The 25,513-nt window shown below is 40.7% G+C and overlaps 2 gene segments (V, D, J or C); both read right to left on the bottom strand.

The window, feature by feature from the left end:
- Positions 1–2,334: 2,334 nt before the first annotated feature.
- LOC122739541 lies at positions 2,335–8,682 on the bottom strand. The segment is given in 3 exon segments: positions 2,335–2,467; positions 7,969–8,398; positions 8,631–8,682. Coding segments are annotated over 3 exon segments (615 nt in total).
- Positions 8,683–20,349: 11,667 nt separating this feature from the next.
- On the bottom strand, positions 20,350–21,236 carry LOC122739540. The segment is given in 2 exon segments: positions 20,350–20,810; positions 21,160–21,236. Coding segments are annotated over 2 exon segments (510 nt in total).
- Positions 21,237–25,513: the final 4,277 nt, after the last annotated feature.

Below are 25,513 nucleotides of genomic sequence, written 5' to 3'. Positions count from 1 at the left end.
AGGTGACCTTCCTCTCTCACCTATGTCAAAGTGGGAACAAGTATTCCCAATTTTCATAATACTTTTTAAAAAAAAAAAAGGTATTTATTTGGATTCTGAGCCAGAAAATAGTTTGTACATAAAAGTGACCTGCAAAGGATGTCTCATTCTTTTCCCTGGTGGCAAGAAGAGCAACCAATATTCCTTCCCCTTTAATGGCACTTGTCTTAGAAGCTGGATCTCAGAGCTGTCTCAACTTCCACCCAAGCTTCACTGACATCTTATGGAATAAGAGGAAATGAGACCAGGAAAAATTCAATGTCATTTGTAGGGGACAGCAAAATGGTCAATTTTATTAACCAATAAAATTACTTTTGTTATTATTCTGCCATTTTCAGTCATGTCCACCTTTCTGACCATATTTGAGGTTTTCTGGGCAAAGATATTAGAGTGGTTTTCTATTTTCTTCAGCTCATTTTATAGAGGAGGAAACCGAGGCAAACAGAGTTAGTCAACCTGCCTGTGGTCACACAGCTAGTAAGTGTCTGAGGACAGATTTGAACTCAGGAACATGAGTCTTCCTGACTCTAGGCCCACCACTCTGTCTACTTTACCAGGTGACTGATCTATAACTTTGAGGAAATGGTAATGTCTCATAAGATAGGATGGAACAAAAAAATTAAAAGATGTTAAATGTCAAACTGAGCAGTTTTGTTTTGTTTTTCGGGGCAATGGGGGTTAAGTGACTTGCCCAGGGTCACACTGCTAGTAAGTGTCAAGTGTCTGAGGCCAGATTTGAACTCAGGTACTCCTGAATCCAGGGCCGGTGCTTTATCCATTGCTCCACCTAGCTGCCCCTGAGCAGTTTGTTTTTTATCCTAAAATGAGATGAAGTCCCTATATTTTCACTAGAATTAGAGTGACATAGTTGTACCTCTGATTCATAAATCTCACTGAGGTGGCTGAATGGTTGATGGCTGAAGAAGAGGTAGACTGCAAGTAGAGAGGCCATTTCATTTTTGGGAGGGGTTACAACAGTCCAGAAATGGGGTGCTGGGGCCAGAAATGAGGGGATTACTCTCCAGACTCCCTGCTTATACAGCTACAAAAATAATCACCCTCAGCTGCAAATCCTCAGATTGGGCAGAAGGATTTACCCCAACCCAGACATGGAACCCTACTCTAGATTTCTCAGGATCTCTTCTGAGGCTTCCCCAGTATCTGCTTAGACTTCATAGCTTTATCCTATATTTTCTACCCTCTCCACTGGAAGTGTTAGTGGGACAGGTCCATCTGCAGAGGCATGGGAACCTACCCGCAGTGAGCTCTTCTTGTCTTCTCTGCAGCATTCCAGGGCTTGGAGCTGCTTCTAACTGTGGCAAGAGGTCTAATCCCACCTTGCAGACAGAGGCAGTTTCTGCTTATCCACAGCCTGCTGAAGATTTTTCTATATCATACACCAAGCATGAATTTCTCTGTGTTCATAAAGATGACAACTTTAAACACATATATCAATCAACCACGAAAGAAATATATCAATCAACTATGACTGACGGCTTAAACTAGACTGAAATTCCTTGCATATTGAGAGCCGAGGGAATTTTCAGAAGCCCCTGTAAGGATATAAAAGTCTCCCCCTTTCAATCTATCTTGTTCAGGGCTCAGACCACTCATTTTCCTAGTCTTCAAGGGTCAGGATGATCCCTCCATCAAAGCTCATCTGGTAATCAGTGCTCTGGCCTCAAAATAAGAAACAACATAATATTGTAAGGGTTTATAAGAGAATAAGTTTTGAGGGCTCAATTCCTATGATTTCCTCTAGCTAGTAGGTGAAAAACCATAGGCCAAACACAGACTGGCAAATTTTCATATGCATAGTAATGTGCTAGATGAGAGACTCTGTGAAGTCTGTGTGAAAGATGAATCATGGCCCCTCTTTATGGCCAATGCAAGTGAATGTCACTCCTTTGCTATTTCACTGGTCTCCCCAAATTTGTTTTCTTCATATGATGGGACAGTACATATTTCTATATTCTTCTAATTTTGTTAGTTTCCTAGATTCCCAAGGAACTATTGTGCTGGCCCAGTCTCCAGCCTCCTTGTCCAAATGTCCTGGGGTGGGGGGAGATAGAGACAGAGAGACAGAGAGAGAGAGACAGAGAGAGAGAGAGAGAGAGACAGAGAGAGAGACAGAGAGAGAGACAGAGAGACAGAGACAGAGACAAATAGAGACAGAGAGAGAGAGAGAGAAACAGAGAGACAGAGAGAGAGACAGAGAGACAGAGAGAGAGAGATCAAGCATATCAGGGCCACTGAAATTCTAATGGATAGGGATGGTGAGGACATCTTATGCTGCTACAAGCAGAAACATCGTCCAGCCCCCAAGGGTGTGGTGTACTTGTCTTCCAGGTGTAGTTTGGCGTCCCTGTCCAACTCAGTGATCATGGATCTAGAACTGATTGCACTCTTACAATTAGGAGCACGGCACCTGAGGATGATAGAGATGATCACTGTATTCAGAGATGTAGCTAGCCTCCCATCATATTCCACTATCTTATAAAAACCTCCCAAGATCATTTACCTGCTTCAGTTCAATGGAACAGCTGCTTACTTGAGAGTCCCCAGGTAAGAACAGCTTCTACTCTCTGGTCAGGCACAGATCTCTAGGAGATTCTCTTTTCTATCTCTTGGTCACCCATCATTTTACCAAAACTCACCTTAACATGACATTCCCATACCTCAGTTCCATAGGTAAGGCATGGTGCAGGTAGCATAGACAATGGGGAAAAATAATAACAACAGAATTTACTGATGTGTTTAATCCTCTGCAAAATCTTTAACACTACATCCATGGAATGTCTCCTGTTCTGAACCTAAATTCTTTCTGGGCACAACTCTTCTCCTCTGTCTTACTTGATTTTCAAAATCCTTTTTGAGATTTTCCATGACCCAAGACCAATTCATTTTTTTTCTTGGAAGCTTTGGATAGAGGAGTTTTTACTTCATTATCTTCTTCTGAGTATATGTGGATCCTCTTTGTAACCATAATGACTTCCAATAATCAGAACTTATTCTTCTGTTTGATCATGTTTTCCAGACTATTTCTTGACTTTTAACTCTTTGTTAAAGTAGACTCTGCTTCCAGGGTGGAGGGTGTACTATTGCAGGCTTCAGGGGCTTTGTGCAGGTGTTTTCAGAGATACTTCTAGGGGCCTGTACATTTTCAGTTCGTCCAAGGTGGTATCACCTAAGGAGAGATGTGTTCACTACTCTACTGTTTGAGGGGTCACTAGCACTCTTTTCTGCTTTGAAATCGTGATTCTCCCCTGAGGTTACAACCTCTGGTGTTCTAGTGGTCCTCCTCATCCTGGCATTTCCACAGAGATCTGTGACCCGGATCTGAGCATGGGCAAAGGAACAGAGTCCTGCCCGTGGTGCCAGTAAAGAGATCCCTGTAAATTCCTTCTGATCAGTTGTTCAACACTCTTGCCATCTGTGGGCTGAGAGCAGCCACTACCACTACTGATTCAGTGGCTCCCAAAATTTGCTACTGGTTTGTCAGGACCAAGTGTGCATGGGTACAGCCTGTGCTAGACTATGCTGACCTCCTAAATTTTCTTTGACTGGAAAATTATATCGCCCTCTCCTTTTGTCGGTTCTGCCACTCTGGGAATTTTGAGGGGAGATTACTTAATTGTGTTCTGAGGTTTTGGAGAGAGCTTAGGTGAGTTAAATTTCTGGGTTTTCTCCATCATCTTGTCTCTTCCTCCCCAGGAGAGTCCTCAAGTTCTGTGTGGTAATAACAAAGGCCAAGCTTCTTTCTAGACAGCTGTGGTAGTGCCCACATACCAAAGTTCACAGACAAGCAGCTTCTGTAATCTTAAGCAAAACCTAACTACCATGGGAAATGAGCATAATTGTTTCAAAATTTGAAAGTTTTTTGGCATTACACCTCTTTAGGATTGGGAAGTAAACTGATCTTTTCCAATTGAATGGCCACTGTTGAGTTTTCCAAATTTATTGGCATATTGAATACAGCACTTTTACAGCATCATCTTTTAGGATTTTAAATGTCTCAGGTGGAATTCTATCACCTCCACCAGCCTTATTGTCAGCATTGTTTCCTAAGGCCCACTTGACTTCATTCTTCACAATGTCTGGCTTTAGATCTGTAACCATACTATTGGAGTTGTCAGTGATGTGTAGATCTTTGCTGTATAGTTCTTTTGTGTATTCTTACTACCTCTTATTAATATCTTGTGATGTTTAAAATCTTAATTGTGGTCGCCAAAAATTAAAAGGCTTCAGTACCAGTCTTTGGGCATTAAACATTTATTAGAACATACAGATATTTACAAAGAGTTCAGAAGGTTATGAAAAAGAAGTCCTACCTAGCCTAGAGTTCCAGCTTGGTTGGGTTCTTCCTGAAGTCCTCCTCTACAAGCCTGTCTTAATCAGGAACTCCTTCCCCAGCCTGTTTTAATCAGGAACTCCTTCCCCAGCCTGTTTTAATCAGCATTCCTAAGCAAGCTGTTTGTGGAAGCTTTTTTATAGATCTGGAACAGAGGCGGTCCTTACACACTGCTTCAAGGTGATTGGTTGGCGTCATCCAAATCCATTGTCTTTGAAGGTGTTCTCAAGTTGAGTTCACAGTCTAGTTTCTGAGAACAATACCTTCTTAAGGGATAGCCAGGTGTGATTACAATCCAATTAACTTGAAGTAGGCTTAATCAGCAGTCAATTACTCTCACTTGATTCAATCAGTCTTGATTAATCTCCAGGTAGGTCTTTAAGTATCTGCTAAAACCCATTATTTCATCACATTCCCCCCTTTGTTTCTTCTAGGAACAGGTGTTCCTTGATGAAACAGTAAAAAATAATTAAGTCTTTGGAAGTCTTTTCTCAGTTCTCTTGTCTTCTTGGAGTGGTAAGATGTCATCAGGAGGAAGCTGGATTCTGGTCTGGAAAGCTGGATTCTTCTTCTTTAACTGTTTGAATTGCTGGATTTTTTACTAAACCTTAGCATAGCATTGTCACTGATCAAATTTAATACATTCCATTACATTCCCTCCTTTATATAATAGAGGGTTGAGGTAGTTATGCAATCTATAACGCTTCTTACCACCATGTGTCTGGATCAAAGCCAAATTTAGTAATGTATTCATGACACCTGAAAATGTTATGGAAAGGTTATCATACCACATCTCATGGTTTCGAGACATCCAGTAATTGTGCTAGGCCACAGGTGGATGGATTCTGACCATGCCATCAGACTTAGTGAAAGAAAAAGAAAACTTTTATAAGGGAGAGAGGAAGAAACTGGACTGTGTCCAGCAATTGTGGTCTATATAGTTGCCATTATAAGCAAACCATAGACTTACATGTACCTGTCTCTCCTCCTGTTGTACATATATTCTCTACAGGGCCTATATCAAACTCATTGTAAGAGCAGTTAGTCTCTGAGATGATAAGTTTCCATAATTCATAAATCTCATATTAATTTCACCAAAGACAGTATGATGGTAAAAATGCATGTTATGCTGCATAACTGATGATGTACTTGTAATATATACAATAATTCCAAACCATATCCACAGTATACATAGTCACAATGACATGTAAATGATAAATGAATGTAAATGATTGATAATATTAGACATTATTACTTAAGCTTCTTTTGCTCTTTAGTGTCTACTTGAGTTTTATCTGTAACCTCTTTACCTATGAATGGTGCAGGCTTTACATGAGAACAATGAATCCAAGAGTCTTTTTCACCAATTTTAATGGCAGTAGGAGTTGTCAATAATACCTGAAAAGATCCCTCCCAAGCAGGCTGTGTTCCACTGGTTCTCTGAAAATTCTTTACATATATTTTGTCTCCTTTCATCAAGGAACACCTGTTCCTAGAAAAAACAATCTTCTGCTTCTGTTAAGTACCTACAATTTGGGGCTTTTGTCATGCCCATTATTGTATGAAACATTCCCTTGATATCTCTAATTTTCTTGAAGAGATGACTTTTCTTTTCCATCCTGTTGTTTTCTTCTGATTCTTTTCATTGCTCACTTAAGAAAAACTCTCTCCTTCCTAGTCTCCAGAATTCTGCATTCATTTGGGTATGTTGTTCCCTTTCTCCTTTCCCTTTTGCTTGCCTTCTTTCCTTAGCTATTTGTAAAGCCTAACAAGAAGCCATTTTGCTTTTTTTATTCCTTCTTTTACTTGGAATGCTATTTGCTGCTGCCTCCTGTTCAGTATTGTGATCTCTGTCCATAGTTTTGGACACTCTGTTTACCAGATGTACTCCCTTAAATCTACTTGTCACTTCCACTTCATATTCACAAGGGCACATATTTAGGTCATATCTATATGGCCTGCTGGTTTCCCCTCTTTCTTCAATACCAAATTTTGCAATAAGAAGCCAATGATCTGAGCCATAGTCAGCTTAGGTCTTCTTTTAACTGACTGCAGAGTTCCTCCATTCTAGGCTGCACATCATATAGTCAGTATGATTTCTATATTGACCATCTGATGATGTCCATGTGTAGAGTCATTTCTGGGGCTGTTGAAAAGAGTTGCTATGACACTGAGTTTTCCTGGCTAAACTCTGTTAGCCTCTATTCTGCTTCATTTTGTACTCAAAACCCAAAATTTCTTTTATTCCAATTATCTTTGATTTCCTGCTTTAGCATTCCAGTCCCCTGTGATGAATGTTACATATTTTGGGGATGTTGTTGCTAGAAGGAGTTGTAGATCATCATAGAACTGATCAGCTTTGACCCCTTTGGCAACAGTGATTGGAACAAAGAGACATGGTTTGCCTCAGATTTGGACAGATGTCATACTGTCATTTTTGAGATTTTACTCCAATTTAAAAGGCTGAGTTACCCTTTTAAGGAGCATGAGGCTAGTTCATTTCTTCTGAGGGATTCTAGCACACAGTAGAATATTTTATGATTATCTGAATTCACTAATCCTTTCCCATCCATTTCAATTCACTGACAATCAAGATGTTGATGGTAGACTTTCCATCTCCTGTTTGACCACATATAGTTTACCTTGGGTCATATGTCATTTATTCCTGGGTTTTTGTTGTTGTTGTTGTTTTTTTTAGTGAGGCAATTCTGGTTAAGTGACTTGCCCAGGGTCACACAGCTAGTAAGTGTTAAGTGTCTGAGGCCAGATTTGAACTCAGGTACTCCTGACTCCAGGGCCAGTGCTCTATCCACTGCGCCACCTAGCTGCCCCCATATTCCTGGTTTTAATGCAATATGGAGCTTTACAGTGTCTGGCTCTCATTTGTTGCCAGATGTGAATCTGCAGCTGAGCTTCTTTTTGGCTTTGGGCCAGTGGCTTTATTCTTTCTGGAGCTGCTTTACGTTGCCTTATTATCTTTCCCAGTTGCATGTTGGACATTTCCACCCCAAGAGGTTCATTTTCTGGCGTGATAGCCTTTAGCACTTTCATACTGTCCAAGGGGTTTTCCTGGCAAAGGGAGTGGAGTGCTTTGTCATTTCCTTCTCTAGTGCATCACTTTTTTATCAGACCTCTCCACTGTGATCTCTCCATCTTGGGTAACCCTGCATGACCTAGCTCATAGTTTCATAGAGTTACTCAAGCTCCTGCCCCACCACAGGGGAGTGATCCAGGAGGGGATTGATAAATTGAAGGTGCCAATTGCCAACATGACCAATAGACAGCCTCCTGTATATATTCAGTTCTTTGATTTTGACCTCTTTTTGTCCTTTCCCAGTCTGGCAGCCCCACAGCCATTCTTTTCCCTTCTAAACAAGTTCTCTGAATCCCCAGGACAAGTCCTGATGTTCCCTGTGTAGTAGAGTGGCCCATTCTGAGTGGGGCTGGTTATGTCCTTGACTATACATACAGCTCATGTCTAAGAGGACCAAGAGCACTCAAGGCACAGAGCTATCAGTCCATAGCCTTTGCCCTGAGCCCTGAGTCCCTTTACCCCAGTCAGCCCCAAGACCCTGCACCTGAGCAGGCAGCCCAGCAGCTGCTGCAGAAGAGGAAGCAGAGGAGACAGCTGAGCCTCCCTGAGCAGCCAGCCTGGACTGGGGCTGTAGCACTGTGTTCGGGGCTGTAGCACTGTGGGAGGAGAAGAAATTCCTTGCCCACAGTAATAAGAGGCCCCATCTTCAGCCTCCACACTGGTGATGGTGAGGGTGAAATCCTTCTCAGAACCACTGCCACTGAACCTGGCAGGGACTCCTGGGTCCAGGGTGGAAACATAGTAAATGAGTCTCCGAGGAGATTGTCCAGGTTTCTGTTGCACCCAGTAGAGATAAGTGTTTCCATTACTGTCTTTGACACTCTGACTGGCCTTGCAGCTGATGGTAACTCTCTCTCCTGGGGTCACAGACACTGAGGCTGGAGACTGGCTCAGCACAATTTCTCCCCTGGAACCTAAAAGTAGGAATTAATGATCAACCAACAGGGAATAAACAGAACAGTCTCCTTCCATTGGCATACTTGGCCACTAGACAGCCTGGCTCCGCAAACCCCACTGACCTCCTAGGAATCCACATTCCCCCTTGCACTATGTTGAGCCATGACCCCAGAGATGCTAAGCTCCCCTGAATTCTCTCATCTTAAGCAAAATTGCTCATCTGTCTATCGTGTTGTCTCATGATCTCACCTGGGACCAGGAGCATCAGGAGCCCACAGAGAAGCTGGGACAGGGACTCCATGGTGCAGTGTCTCCTGCCCTGTGGCTGCTCTGCCCCAGGCTAGTTTATGCCCCTGTGTCTGCAGGCCTGCTCTTTGGGGATCTCTTTATGCAAAGCAACTGGGAGTGTCAGGGTTCTGGGAGCAGAAGCAACTGGCTCTAGTTCAGGGAAAGGCCTTGAGACCTTGGTACCCTGAAGATATCCCTGCTTTTGGGACCCTTGTGTTATGTTTGCTCCTTTGATGCCCACCTGTGCTTATTTTATTTTATTTTTATTTAGTTTTATGGTTTCATGCAGCACCTAGGAGGTACAGTGGATAGAATACTGAGTTTGGGTCTTGGAATACTCACCTTCCTGACTTCTAATTTGGCCTTGGAAAACTACTACCTGTCCTGTTGAGGCAGGACAACTCATTTAACCCTGTTTGCCTCAGTAACCTCATCTGTAAAATGAGCTGGAAAAGGAAATGACAAAGCACTCCAGTATCTTTGAAAAGAAATCCCAAAAAGGATCATGAAGAGTGGGACAAGACTGAACAACAACAAACATGGTTTCAAAAGTCCAGTGGGCTTGTATGAGAGGCAATATCACCTAGTGGAAAGAGGTCAGGACCTAAAGTCAGGAAAGATCTGAAGCTACTGACATTCTGCACTTGACTCCAACCCATCACCTGATGTCCCACTAATTAATGGTCTTTGGGGGGACTTACCATGAAGCCTCTTAAAACATAAGCCTGCCATTTTTTCCTTTTTATGGTTTAGGAGAAGTAGCTCTCTTTCCCACTACCCTGAAGGTATCAGCTATTCCTAAGTAATGACATTGTGGAAGTCTGGGGTGGAGGAACCAAGAAAAAGTATTTGAGATGCAGAAGCATCTGGATGAGGGAAAGCAAGACTGTGTGGACCCTGCCCTGAAGGTATTTGGGCAGGCAGGGGAAGGTGAAATGGCTAGTGGGGATCTGGCTCAGAGGAGCTCAAGGTAATTCTACCTTTTATCCCCTGTTTTCTTTATTTTATATATTTTACAATCTTTACTTTAGCATGTAGGTGGCACAGTAGATAGAGCACTGGTCTTAAAATTGGGAGGACCTGAGTTCAAATCGCATATGATACACTTACTAGCTGTGTGACCCTGGGCAAGTTACAACCCCAGTTGCCTTAAAACATCTGGGGCTAAGTTGAGTCATCCTGATATATATCTTGCCATGGGACCCAGATGGCTCTGGCAGAGAGAATGAGGTTGGTGACCTTGCAAAGCCCTCTCTCCCTAAAATCTAATTCACTACAAGGCATAACATTGCCCCAATGTCATGGTCCTCTTTGAGAATGGAGACCAAAACAACATTCTTTACTTATGTATCAAATATGCGGGGAAATTATTTTGGGAATTATCTTACATGTAGAAAAGACAAGGGGGGAACCCAAAAAGGTGTCCAAAAGCTTGGATAATGCACTTTATTTCATGAGATGGCTTTTACTAGGAATTTTCTTTAAGTCATACACCTGAGAATAGGGCCAAGATGGCTGAGAGAAGCCAGTGACTTGCCTGAACTCTCCTTCAGTTCCCTCTAAAAGAACATTAAATCAATCCTTTGGACAGATTCTGAAAGTACAGAACCTACAAAAAGACAGAAAGATACAAAATTCCAACCTGAGATAATTTAGAAGACTTCAGGAAATGTCAGTCTTACTCCAGCAAAAGGGAGGTACACCTCACCATAGTGAAGCACAGCATGGAGGAGGTTGGGCCAAGTCAGCAGGAAGCTGTAGGCCACAGTTGAGCAACTGAGGCCCCTTGATACTGGCTCAGCAAGCTGGTGGCACAGCAGGCCAGTGGTGAGATCCACCAGCACCAGCTGAGAGGGGAGGCTTCCAGCTAGAGGACCACCCATAGGACAGGCATGATGAGGCCTGGCCATCCCAGCATGCCAGGAGCAAGCCCAGGGAGCAAGCCCAAGATGGTGAGAAATCCACAAGCCATAGGGGCCTCAGTGTAGAAAGCCAATGACACAGCCCCTATACCCCAGCACAAGAAGCTTGAAACAGGGAGCCTGGTGCCCCCAGAGCAGACTTCAACTTAAAAAAAAAATAAGCTGCAATATGAGTAAGAATCAAAAAAGAGCTCTTACCATTGAGATCTTCTGTGTTGACAGGGAAGAGGCAAACACAAACTCAGATGAGGACAATACCCTCAAACTGCCTACATGTGAAGCCTCAAGAGGGAAGATGAATTGGTCTCAAGAACAAAAAGCCTTCTTGGAAGAGCTCAAAAAGGATTTTAAACATCAATTTAAAGAGGTAGAAGAAAAAATGGGAAGAGAAATGAAAGCAACACAAGAAAATTATGAGAAAAGAATCAGCACCTTGGAAAAGGAAGCACAAAGATTGACTGAAGAAAACAATACCTTAAAAAATTCATTTGGCCAAATGGAAAAAAAGGCGCATAATCTCACTGAAGAAAACAAGACCTTAGAAATTCAAACTGGACAGTTGGAAGATAATGACTCCATGAGACACCAGGAATCAGTCAAGCAGAATCAAAAGAATGAAAAAAAATACAAGAAAATTTTAAATACCTCATTGGAAAGACAACCGAACTTGAAAATAGATCCTGGAGAGACAATTTGAAAATTATTGGACTGCTTGAAAGCCATGATCAGATAAAGAATCTAGACACCATATTCCAGGAAATTATCAAGGAGAACTGCCTTGATATTATAGAATCAGAGGATAAAATTGTCATTGAAAGAATCCACTGATCACCTCCTGAAAGAAACCTCAAAAGGAAAACTCCAAGGAATATTGTAGCCAAATTCCAGAATTATCAGGTGAAGGAAAAATACTCCAAGCAGCCAGAAAGAAGCCACTTAAATATCATGGAGCCACAGTCAGGATTGCTCAGGACCTGGCAGCTTCAACATTAAAGGATCACAAGTCTGGGAATATGATATTCTGGAAGGCAAAGGAGCTTGCATTGCAGCCAAGAATCTATTACCCAGCAAAACTGAGCATTCTCTTTAAGGGGAAAAGATGGACATTCAAAGGAATTAGGAACTTTCAAGGCTATCTGATGAAAATCCCAGAACTGAATGGGAAATTTGATCTTAACATACAAAACTCAAGAGAAGTTCCAAAAGGTAAACGGGAAAAAAGTTACTCAATAAGGTTAAGCTGTTTATATCCCTACACAGGAAAATAATACTTATAACTCTTGAGAACTGTATATATATTTGGACAGACAGAAGGATTATACACAGAGGGTATAAAAATAAATTGTCTTTTGGTATGATGATATAAAGAAAATCAAGGGGTTAAAAAGCAATTTATGGTGAGAAGAGGAAAGGGGAGGTGGAATGGGGTTAATTACATCATATGAAGAGGCACAAACAACCTATTACAATAGAGGAAAAGAAGGGAGGGGTGAACATTGTTTCAACCTCACTCTCACTAGATTTGATTCAAAGAGGGAATAATATATATGTTCATTTGGGTAAGGAAACTTAGCTTATTCTTTAGGGAAGTAAAAGGTTAAGGGGGTAAGGGGGGACTGATAGAAGGGAGGGAAGAAGCAAGGGAGAAAAGGGTAAAGAAAAGGGAGGGGGGTAATAAATGGGAGGGCAGATTGGGGGAGGCAAGGGTAAGAAGCAAAATGTCAGTGAGGAGGAATAGGGTGAAAGAAGGGGGGAAAGGTAGAAAGGGGTAAATAGAATGGAGGGGAATAGACAGTAATAATAACTGTGAATGTGAATGGCATGAACTCTGCCATAAAACTGAAGCCAATAGCAGAGTGGATTAAAAGACAGAATTCTACAATATGCTGTTTACAAGAAACACATTTGAAGCAAAGAGATACACACAAAGTAATGGTAAAAGGTTGGAGCAGAATATATTATGCTTCAGCTAAAGTAAAAAAATCAGGAGTAGCAATCCTTATCTCAGACAAAGCACAGGCAAAAATAGATCTAATTAAAAGAAATAAGGAAGGAAACTACATCTTGCTAAAAGGTACTATAGATAATGAAATAATATCAATACTAAACATGAATGCACCAAATGGTATAGAATCCAAATTTTTAGAGGAGAAGCTAAATGAGTTACAAGAGGAAATAGACAGCAAAACTATACTAGTGGGGGATCTGAATTTTTCCCTTTCAGAATTAGATAAATCTAGCCACAAAATAAATAAGAAAGAAGTGAAAGAGGTGAACTAACCAATAAAACTAAAGGCTGGTTTTATGAAAAAAAAAATAGATAAAACATTGGTGCATTTGATTTAAAAAAATAAAGAAGAAAACCAAATTACCAGTATCAAAAATGAAAGGGGTGAATTCACCACCAATGAAGTGGAAATTAAAGCAATAATTAGTAACTATTTTGCCCAACTGTATGCTGATAAATTTGAAAATCTAAATGAAATGGATAAATATTTACAAAAATACAAACTGCTAAGGTTAACTGAAGAGGAAATAAAATCCTTAAATAAGCCCATATTAGAAAAAGAAATTGAACAAGCCATTAATGACCTCCCTAAGAAAAAATCTCCAGGACCAGATGAGTTTACAAGTGAATTCTACCAAACATTTAAAGAACAATTAATTCCAATATTATACAAATTATTTGGAAAAATAGGTGAAGAAGGAATTCGACCAAATTCCTTCTATGACACAAATATGATGTTGATACCAAAACCAGGCAGAGCAAAAACAGAGAAAGAAAATTATAGACCAATTTCCCTAATGAATATTGATGCTAAAATCTTAACTAAGATATTAGCAAGGAGATTACAGCCAGTGATCACCAGGATAATATACTATGACCAGGTGGGATTTATACCAGGAGTGCAGGGCTGGTTCAACATTAGGAAAACTATCAACATAACCAACCACATCAATAAGAAAACTAACCAAAATCATATGATTATCTCAATAGATGCAGAGAAAGCTTTTAACAAAATACAGCACCCATTCCTACTAAAAACATTAGAGGGCTTAGGAATAGGTGGAACTTTCCTTAAAATAATAAGCAGTATCTACCTAAAACCATCAGCAATCCTTATATGTAATAGAGATAAGTTAGAGACTTTGCCAATGTGAGGGCCAAAATTTGATATACTGAGTGTTATTTGGGTGATTCGCCTTAATATTGGGGTCCTGGAAATATGAGGGACCTTTAAGGTTTGTTCTCCCCTCTGAACTGCCCTTTTTAGATATTTCTCCCAGGCCAATAAGAAAGGAGCCTCTAAACTTTAGTTCACAAAAGGATCAGATTTTATTACTTGGGAATTAATTAAACGACAATGGTAAAACTAATAACAATCAAAGATAAGGAAATAGGAAAATAGAAATACAGATAGATATTCTTAACTCTAAGCTTAAACTGTTTCACTCCCAGATCATTCCCAATTAAGCTGGTTCAAAGCAATTTAGGGTTTCATTAAGTAGCTCACCAACCCAGGGACATTATGCAGTTTCCAGACTGCCAAGATGGCAGTTCCCCAGACTGCTCACATGCCAATCTATAGCACTAAAAGAGGAAGCACAGTCCTGCCAGTGTCAGCTTCCTCCTTCATCTTCCCCTCCCAGAAATGGGAGGTTCTTCAAGCTGATTGGCTAGTGTCATTCAAATTTATTAAGTACTCTTAAGTACCAGCCAGATGTGCTTACAATCTAGTAAGCAGTCAACAGTCAGTTTCCTTATCTAATTCAATCAGTTTAAATCAGTCTCTAGGTGGGACCCTGAGTATCTGCTAAATCCATTATCTTAACACACCAATAAGATCAGGGGTGAAACAAGGATGTCCATTATCACCTCTATTATTTAATATGGTACTAGAAATGTTAGCTTTAGCAATCAGAGAAGAAAAAGGAATTAAAGGAATTAGAATAGGCAAGGAGGAAACAAAACTATCACTCTTTGCAGATGATATGGTGGTATACTTAGAGAATTCTAGAGAATCAACTCAAAAATTACTTGAAACAATTTACACCTTTAGCAAAGTAGCAGGATATAAAAATAAATCCACATAAATCATCAGCGTTTCTATACATGACCAACAAAGTCCAGCAGCAAGAGATTGAAAGAGAAATTCCATTTAAAGTAACGTTAGATAATATAAAATACTTGGGAGTCTACTTGCCAAGACAAATCCAGGAACTCTATGAACACAATTACAAAACACTTTTCACACAAATCAAATCAGATCTAAGTAGTTGGAAAAACATCAATTGCTCCTGGATAGGCTGGGCTAATATAATAAAAATGACAATTCTACCTAAATTAATTTACCTATTCAGTGCCATACCAATCAGACTACCTAAACATTATTTTATAGAGCAAGAAAAAATAATAACACAATTAATCTGGAAACACAAAAGGTCAAGAATATCAAGGGAACTAATGAAAAAAATGCACAGGAAGGTGGATTAGCTGTACCAAATCTGAAGCTCTACCATAAAGTTGCAGTCATCAAAACGATTTGGTACTGGCTACAAAATAGAGTGGAGGATCAAAGGAATAGGTTAGTCACAGGAGACAGTAGTAAATGACTTTAGTAATGGAATGTTTGATAAACCCAAAGACTCCAGCTTCAGGGATAGGAACTCAATATTTGACAAAAACTGCTGGGAAAACTGGAAGATAGTATGACAGAAACTAGGCATAGACCAACATCTTATACCTTATACTAAAATAAGGTCAAAATGGTTACATGATTTAGACATAAAAGGTGATACTGTAGGTAAATTAGGAGAGGAAAGAATAGTTTACCTCTCAGACCTATGCAGAAGAAAATAATTTATGTCCAAACAAGAGATAGAGAGTATTATGAAATGCAAGATGGATGACTTTGATTACATTAAATTAAAAAGGTTTTGTAGAAACAGAATCAATGTAGCCAACATTAGAAGGGAGGCAGAAAGCTGGGAAACAATTTTTACAGCAAGCATTTCTGATAAAGACCTCATTTCTAAAATATTAAGGGAACTAAATCGGATTCATAAGAATGCAAGTCATTCCCCAATTGAGAAATGGTCAAAGGATGTGAACAGGCAGTTTTCAGATGGAGAAATCAAAGCTATCTATTGCCATATGAAAAAATCCTCTAAACCACTATTGATTAGAGAGATGAAAATTAAAACAACTCTGAGGTACCACCTGACACCTATCAGATTGGCTAATATGACAAAAAAGGAAAATAATTAATGTTGGAGAAGCTGTGGAAAAATTGGAAGACTAATGCACTGTTGGTGGAGCTGTGAACTGATCTAACCATTCTGGAGAGCAATTTGGAACTATGCCCAAAGGGCTATAAAGCTGCATATACCCTTTGACCCAGCAATAACACCATTAGATCTTTATCCTAAAGAGATCATAAAAAAGGAAAAGGAATCACATGTACAAAAATATTTATAGGTACTCTGTTGGTGGTGGCAAGAAATTGGAAATTCCCATCAATTTGGGAATGGCTAAACAAGCTGTGGTATATGAATATAATGAAATACTATTTTGATGTAAGAAACTATGAGCAGGAGAATTTCAGAGAAATCTGGAAGGACTTATATGAACTGATGCTGAGTGAGATGAGCAGAACCAGGAGAACATTGTACACAGTATCAACAACATTGTGTGTTCCTCAGCTATGATAGACTTGACTCTTCTCAGCAATACAATGGTCCACTGTAATTCCAAAGGTCTCATGATGGAAAATGCTCTCCAAATCCAGAAGAAACAACTGTGGAATCCAGATGCAGATTGAACCATACTGTTTCTACTTCTTTTGTATTTCTTTTTTGAAGTTTTTCCTTTTGGTTCTGATTCTTCTTTCACAGCAAGACTAATGCAGAAATATATTTAATGTGATTTCACATATATCACCTGTATCAGATTGCCTTCTGTTTTGAGGAGGAGGAGGTGAGAGAAGGAAGAAGAGAAATTTGGAATTAGAAATCTGATAAAAACAAAAGTTGAAAACTATCTCTACATATAACTAGAAAATAATAAAATACTTTTTGAGGTTTGATAAAATATCATAGCACCATATCATCACATTTTTACACATGTGTCAATTGAAAACCAAGGCCCTTATTGTGGCTTCCCAAGAACACAGGACTAGTATAAGAGCAAAAATGAATTTTCATAAAGAATCACACACAGGTACAGAAAATGCCTGAGATGTCCATCTCAGTGGATATAGGGGGCAATCATACACATACAATGTCTCTAACCAGATTCCTAGGGAAGGGAGTTTCTTTTGTTTTTGTTTTCTGCATTGAAATGATCAATTAATTCATGCTTGAAGTCCTTTTAGTCCCAGAAATAGAATTTAACAAAAATTAAATGTTTGCTCCAGTTAACATATGAAAATGAAGACCTGGTCTCCATTACAATCAAGTAGACAGATAATGTTTGAATTAAAGACAAAGGTTGCTTGACTGTTTACATGCAGTAACTCTTTATAATCCAAGGGCAAATTCAGACAGCCTTATTTTTTTAGCTTTAAGAAACGTTTTATTAATTGCATTTTCCTTTAACACTTCAGGAATCCCCAACTAATACATTGATTGCTTACTTCCTTACAAAAACATAATTAAGCAACAACATTCTATACATTGGATAAATGGGATAATGCTTAAGTGTTCTCATTTAACATTCCTCCACCTTTTTTACTGGCCTTGAGAAACGTATGATTCTTTATCTGTTCTCTAAGACCTTCTTTGGATATTTCACCTAATCTTGGTTTGATTTCCTTTTAAGCATTTTTTACATTTATGTTGTTATATTAATATTATTCTTTAGATTCTATTTATATCACTCAGATTCAATTCACACAAATCATTCCCTGGTTATGGACATTCTTCATAGTCACCATTTCTTATCATATAATAGTATTCTAATACATCCATATTTGGTTTGTTCAACCTTTCACTTGTTGATAGATGTCCATTTTGTTTCCAGTTGCTCATAGTCACAAATAGCATTATCATGAATATTTTACTTTACATTGGACTTTTGTTTATGTCTTTGACCATCCTAGGGTCTGCATTCTATAGAAGGGTTGCTGGACCACAGGGTATATCATGAATAATTCTCAGTAGAACCTGTTGTGTTAGCATATTTGTTAAAGGAAAACTAGTGTTTCTCATTTATAAGTACTTATTCTTGGTTTTAAATATGTGCTTTAGTTCACATATATGTGTATATATATACACACATACATATATGTATATGTATACATACATACATACACACATATACGTGTATACATACATACATACATACATACATACATACATACATACATACATACATATATATTTGGTGAGGCAGTTGGGGTTAAGTGACTTGCCAAGGGTCACACAGCTGGTAAGTGTCAAGTGTCTGAGGCCCGATTTGAACTCAGGTCTTCCTGACTCCAAGGCCGGTTCTCTATCCACTGTGTCACCTAGCTGCCCCCTTCAGTTCACATATTTTAAGGGTTTCTATGTTTTTTAGACCTACCAATATAAGTTAAGGGATACATTTTGTCAGAATTTTTGTCCATATCTAGAAAAATAATCCTATGCTTTCTGTTGTTAAATCAGTTAATGATTTGATTGTGAATACTTCTAGGACATAATAATTTATATTCTATATATTTATTGCTTCAAATACCTTGTGATGATTTTATTTAATATTTTTGCTTTAATATTCCTAAGTGAAATAAATTTATAATTCTTTTTCAGTCTCTACACGGTTTTGATATTAAGAGAATATTCTGTTTTCTAGTATGAGGAATTTGGTAAAATGCCTTCTCTTTTTTTTTTTTTTGAGAATTTCTGTAATATAGGCATTAGTTTCTCTTTTAATGCTTGATAGAATTCAGTTGTAAATAAATCTGGTGTACAGCCCTCCTTAGTGCCACCCCCACATAACCCAACCTTAACCAAAGTTATTCATTTACTGTTTCTTTAAGGGTCAAATTGCTTTGGATGCTCTTGGCTTTCAGCTTCAAGAGAAAAAAATAGAAGGGGGTAATCCCACTTCAAGTTACTGAAGGGAAAAAGAAACTCTAGGAAGACATGATTGAAGCAGACATTTTTCAGCTATTCCCAAGTCAACCCAACCTATGCTCAGAAAGAATCAATGTTTCAATGATAGAGTAAAGCTTTACTTGTCTTTGGTCTTTGCCTGAAGCATAGATCTGACCATAAAACCCCCCTACCCAGTACCCAGGACATGGAAGGTGTTTAATGAATGCTTACTTACTTAAAACTGATTAAACTAAAATTGCCTCTTTTGTATTTAGGATAAAACATAGACAACTCTGTCCTTTGAAGCCTTTACCATCTAGCTCAGCCTCCCATTCAGATCAATCATACAGTACACACGTCTATTGATTCTACAACCCAAACTAAACAGCTGTCTTGCTCTCCATCACAAATGATGTCTCATCTCCAGTTTTTGGGTCATTTCCCAGGCTGTGCCCATTCCTGAAATGCCCTCTCCCCCCATCTGACTCTGAGAATCCCCAGCATTCTGCAAAGCTGAGTTCAAGAACCTCCTCTTCTAGGATGTCTGGTTTTCCTGCCTGCCCATGTCTCACTCTCCAACTCAACTGAAATTACTTTTGTATAGACTTTACTGTACCTACTCTATTTCACATAAGAAAATTCATCTAAAGAAATTCAATGTAAGCACCTGGGTGCATGAATGTAAAGGACAAAGACTAGGAGCATTGTGAGAACTGGGACCCAGGACAACATTGAGCTGTACCTGGGAGCTGAGCCAGTCCTTTCTTCTTTTCAGGGACAAAGGCTGACCAGAGAGCCCACAAGTAGTAGTGAGAACATCTGTGTGCCCTTGGCCCTAAAGGAAATGGACAGGGCCTTGGGCCTTCATGCCACCCATTCCCCTAGGGCATGCAATAAAGTCAGAGACACCTAGCAGAGATGGCCAGTGAATGGGTGTGACCCTGCCACCTACTGTCATAGAACTCCCCCAATGCCTGCTGGGAGGTACACTCCAACCCACACAGGGGCACACACTAGCCTGAGTCAGCCTGAGTCAGGACATGATCCTCTAAGATGCAGGAAATGATGAGTCCCTGATGGGGGATGACTGGGTGAGTGGTGGTCATTCACCTTGGCTCTTGGCCAGGACCAGGTCACAAGAAACCCATCGCAGTGAGTCCAGTGTGTCCACGGCTTGAGAAAAAGGAATTTGGTCTATATCATGAAAGCCAGGTAGTGCAGTGGACAGAGTGCTGGGCCTGAAATTAAAGAGACTCATGGTCTTGAATTCAAATCTCACTTAAGACACTAGTTATGTGACACTGGACAAGTCACTTAACCCTGTTTTCCACAGTTTCCTCATCTGTAAAAGCAGCTGGATAAGGAAATGGCAAAATACTCCAGGATCTTTGCCAAAGAAACTCAAATGGGGTCATTAAGGGTCAGTTTCTACTGAACCACAGCAACAAACATGGAAACAAACAAATTATAGCTACAAATAACTGGAGCAAAACAAGAATTATGATCCCAACAAGAAAAATACTTTATGTCGAGACAAAGATTTCAAGTGGACTTGAAATGTCAGCATTTCCCCCATTTGATTTCCCCCTGTGTTTCTCAGGGGTCTGTGCTGCCTCTCCTCTGCCTTGGGGACAGGGCATGTGACAGACAAGGCTTTGTGAGAAAGGAGGGGACCTGTGGGGTCAGAAAGGGGAAGCCCTGGGAGATGTGAGTCTGCCCAGAGAGCAGGGGCTGCTCTGCTTGGGGACCAGAGAGGAAGCAGCTGCTGCTCTGAGCTGAATCCCCTGAACAACCTGGGGAGGCTTTTGTTCAGGCCTGAAGCACTGTGGGAGAGGGTAGCTTATATACTGCTGACAGTAATAATCTCCAGCATCCTCGGGCTCCAAGCTGCTGATGGTGAGAGTGAAATCTGTCCCAGACCCACTGCCACTGAACCGGGCAGGGACTCCAGATGCCAGGCTGTTAGCATCATAGATGAGGAGCCTGGGGGCTTGGCCAGGTTTCTGCTGGTACCAGGATAAGGCATTATCACCATCACTATCTGTTAGACTCCCACTAGCCTTGCAGCTGATGGTGACTCTCTCTCCTGGAGATCCAGACAACGAGGCTGGAGACTGGGTCAGCACAATGACCCCTTGGGAATCTAGGAAACCAACAAAATTAGATCAAGATAGAAATGTGTTAATGGCCATATTAAAGTATGATAATAGACAATTTTGTGGAGACAATGAGTTCCCAAATCATGGGAAATCAATTGTATTTGTTATTGATGTGAAGCAAGAACTTTGTTTCCCAACAGACCTCAGAATTGTTTTTTATTCTTTTTTTTTTAATTTGGGGGCCTGGTCTTACTAGTCCACCCATCTGCCCCTGCTGTCCCCAAGGTACCTCACCCTGGATCAAGGGCATCAAAAGTTTTGTCTTGTTTTGTTTTTCATTGTCTAGGTAAACCTATACTCTTCAAGTTCCTTCACTGATCTGCTCTGTCTTACCCTGAGCCCAGATCACTAATAGCCAGATGAGCTGAAAGGGGGAAATCATCCTTGTCCTTGGAGTCTGTAGACAGAGCACCCTGAGCCCTAAGACAGGCAAGATGAGAGGACTTTTATACCCTGAGCAGGGCTCACTGCAGGCTCTTTGGGCTCCATATGCAAAAGAGCCCCAGGTCTCTTCTGAGCCTCCTCTCAGGACCATGTGAGCCACACTGAGTCACCCTGGCTGAGCCTGACTCTGGGGGTGGGGCCTCTCTCCTCTCTGTCCTCCATGTGTGACCTCTAGAACAAAGACAGGCTCATGTTTAGTGTCTGACATGGGAAATGTTTGAGCTGGTTGTGGATGAATGAGGGGAGGCTTCTCTCTGTGCCCCAGTCCTAGATCCCCCATATCCAGGAGAGATCTCTAAGCCCTGGGAAGGGGCAGAGATAGTAAAAGCTAACACCTTGCAGGATTTGGAGGTGCCTCACCTACCTCTGCCCATGCACCTGCACCTAGACCTGCCCCTTCTGATTAAGGAGTGAATTCAATGAGGCAAAGAGGAGAGGTTGGCTGACATTGGATAGAAGTCAGCCTTGGTCTCTGGCAAAAAAATAAAAGAGCCTCATTCGTGGCTGAATGGGTTTTGTCAATCAGTAGATGAAATTCCTCTAGTTTTTCTGAGTTTTGTGGAGGAAAAGGTTATGTCTACTCTTCGCCCCATTTTCCCAACCCAGTCATGCACTAAAGGTGAGGACCCATACCTTGATCCATCCCATATCCTGTCTGTGACTGTTTCTAAAAATGTGGATCTGGGCAAATATGTGCCCTAGGTGAGGCTATGATGGTGAGGGTGACACAGGCTCAGAGAGTGACACAAGAGACTGGAGTCATTCACTTCTGACTAATTTCTTCTGTCCTGGGGGATCCCCTGTTTGATCCACCTACCTTCAGTCTCTTCTGTCTCATCAAGAAACAATGAATAAATATGTGAAAATCCACTGATGTATTTTGAAAATATCTTTATAACTACATTTTTAAAATTATTTAACCTTCCTTTTTAAAATTTTGATTTCCAAATTTTCTATTTCTCTCTCCTTCTCCCTTATTGAGAAAGCATACAATTTGGTATATGTTATCCATGTACAGTCAGTAAAATATATTTCCAGGTTAGTCTTCTTGTGAAAGATGACATAGAGCTAATGAATGAATGAATGAAGAAAAAATTAAAAAGGAGGCTTTGATTTGCATTCAAATACCATCAGCTTCAAAAGCACTTATTAAGGTATGAAAAAAAAAACTGAACACTAAATGCTGGGAATAAAAATGGAAAAGCAGAAATTGTCCAGGATTCAAAGGTGTTCGTATTCTACTGGATGATGCAAAATAAGATCCTAAAGGCAATAATAAGAGAAACTTTTTTAATAACATATAGATAGCATTTATTAAATGCCCTCAAATTTGCAAAGGACATCAAAATTTCATGTAATTTTACCTTTATACTTGCACTAATAATTACAATATTAGCTAATAGCACTGATGGGAGGTATTATTACATACAGATGAGGAAACTGAGATAGAGGTGAGTTGACATGGTCAGGGTTTCACAGGTAGGACATATGTGAAGCAGGATTTGAACTCAGTTCTCCCTCAATCTAGACCCCAGACTTTGTCCACCACATGACCCAGTTGTCTGGGATATAACAGTAAAGTTATAGATGCATGCAGATGTGATTTGGTGGGATTTCTCAATGAAAGCCATCTTCCCATGAAATTTGGCATATTCTCTGCAGTTGAAAATCCCAGGGAGTTGTCTGCAGCACTCAGAGGTTACGTAGTTGCCCAAGAACTCGCCAGCCCAGGAGAAAGACTGTCAGCCTTGGAGTTTGTACTGGCTAAGTGTCACTTCTGTCACTTATTGGCTGTGTGACTTTAATCAGACACTAAACCTCTATGAATTGGCAAAATGATGGAAACTGAGTTGGAAGGACTTGGTGAATGTTTCTATCTAACCCTGTCCCTAATGCATGATGAAATCAAGAGGATTTCAATGTGGAATAGAACTAAAAAAACAAAGGGGGTGGAAACAAGATGGCAGAGGAAAGGCAGTAACTTCTCAGAGCTCCCCATGTGATCACTTCAAATAGTTCCACATAATGCCACAATGCAATTCCTGGAGTAGCAGAACCCACAAAAGGATGGGGAGAGATTATTTTCCAGCCAAAGATGACTTAGAACAAACATCAGCAGGAAAGGTCTGTTGTACTGAATTGAGAATGGAGCCTGGACCTGGGCCACACCAACACAGAACCATTCCCAGGCCACACTATGCAGATTCAGTCCCAGGCTGTCCACACTAGAGAAACAGCTCTGGAGCCTCTGAATCAGCTGCAGTGGCAGCTACTTCTAGAACTCTGCTCAGTCTGGTGAGAGGGTTAAGCAATTGGCTGGGGGAGATTACAGGGGTCTCTACAGGCCCTGAGGCAGAACTCTGTTGTTTTCCTGGGCTCAGAATGAGGAAGCAGGCTTGAGTGGTGGGCCCAAGTCGGGAAGGGGTGAAGGCACACGCAAAGCTGCAACTATAGTCAAATAGAGTTCAGTTTCCTGGTTAAAGAGCAAGCAGGCCTAGAGTTATTTACAGACAAGAGCCTGTGTCAGGTGAGTGGAGAACATGCCTCTCCTTAAAACGTACCACCTTGGACCCCCCTGAAGCTTGAGATAGTGCATCCTAGAAGCAGTGCCCCACTTTAAGGAGGAGTTAAAAGTCAAGAAATAGGCTAGGAAAAGGAACAGACAGAAAAAAACGTGGACCGTAGAGAGTTTCTTTGGTGACAAGTGTGGCAGATAAAAGTATATGTGGTCGCCTTATTTCTGTCCCAAGTTTAGGGAAATTAGCTGGAGTTTCTAATATATTGTTCCTTGTAATTCAGAAGCTTTAGCACCAGTTTTGGGACCCTGCACAGGTGGCTCCCTCAGAGGGACATGCAGGTTCCCCAACCTTCACCAGACAGCATCCCCATCTTCCTTTGAAGCACAGCTTATGTTCCAGCCCACTGGGGAGGGCTCTACTTCTCTTCCCATATTTGGTTTATTCCCTCTTGAAATTACTCTGTAGACATCAGCTGCCTTCTCCCAATTTAATGTTATATCCATTAAGTGCAGGACCCCTTCTGCTATGATCTTTGAATTCCAAGCCTTTTGCACATAACATGTGGTAAAAGTGTGTTTTTTTTTATTTGATGTTTGTTAACCCTGGACTAGACCCCCTGATAGGATGCCTTTTGGGAAGCAGTAGACTAGGAGACAGAGAACTGAAGACTTGGGTCATGAACTAAGAGCTTTAAGGTCAGAGGAGATAGCACTGCTTGAGGAGATTTAGGAGAACTGTGATCCCCGAAAGCCCAGAGTTCAAAGAGCCTCAGTGATATCATGTGACCTAAGCCAGAAAAGAGTCCACCTCCAAATCACCAGTGGAGGAGGAATGAGTGTGGCCAGCAGATTCAGGAAGCTGGGATATGGGACTGATTGGTTGTGTTTTTCATCTGCCTTCTCTGAGGCTTGTTATATTCTCTCTAACACTGGCTGCATTCTTGGCCAAAAAGTTTTGTCTACAGATTCTCAAGCTAGATTTACCCTCCTTTCTTCTGTTTGAAACAGAACTAAACTTGGCTTTAACAGCTAGAGCAAGAGCCAGTTATCAGGCTATTGGGTGTCCAAGAACAGAGGGAAAAGTTATTGGAATCCAGAAGGGGCTTTGAGATCCTCCCCTAAGGGATCTGTGCCCACCAGTGGTTGGGATACTTTGGAGGGTCTTTCAGGGCTGATCTTGGAAGTCCGAGCTCATCTCTGGGCATAGGTTCCCCTAGAACCTGCCTAAACCATTGCAAATCAATGAGGGAATTCCTCAAGTTTAGCCCAGTTGGAAACCTCTTTTGGTGTTAAATACAGTTGGCACTCAATTAGTGCTTTTGAATTGTATGAAACTGATTAGAATATTGCTACAATCATCTCCCTTAAAACAGAAGTCCTTGTCAAACGAAACAATGTCTCTCGTCTCTTCACACCTTATTCCAAGGATTGCTGAGCCCACCAAAACTACATTGCAACTAAAGGCAGTGAACTGTCCATGGTGCTTTTGCTAATAGGATTCACTCAGGTCATGAACCACTAGGAGGCCCTCTGACTCTGGGCTAAGGGATTCTGCTGTGGGACTTAGGTTGCTGACTAGTGTGGAACTATGAGAAGAGCAATGCTGCCATCTGCTGGTCATATGGGGAGTGACAGGAGGCATTCTTCACATTCCTTCCTTTCCTCAAGGTCCAGCAGTATGGATTGTTATAACTAGAACAGGGACCTAAGAAATCATCTATGAGG

This window comes from Dromiciops gliroides, chromosome 2 (genome assembly GCF_019393635.1).
Source record: "Dromiciops gliroides isolate mDroGli1 chromosome 2, mDroGli1.pri, whole genome shotgun sequence".
NCBI lineage: Eukaryota > Metazoa > Chordata > Mammalia > Microbiotheria > Microbiotheriidae > Dromiciops > Dromiciops gliroides.
This window is presented reverse-complemented; position numbering and strand designations above follow the sequence as displayed.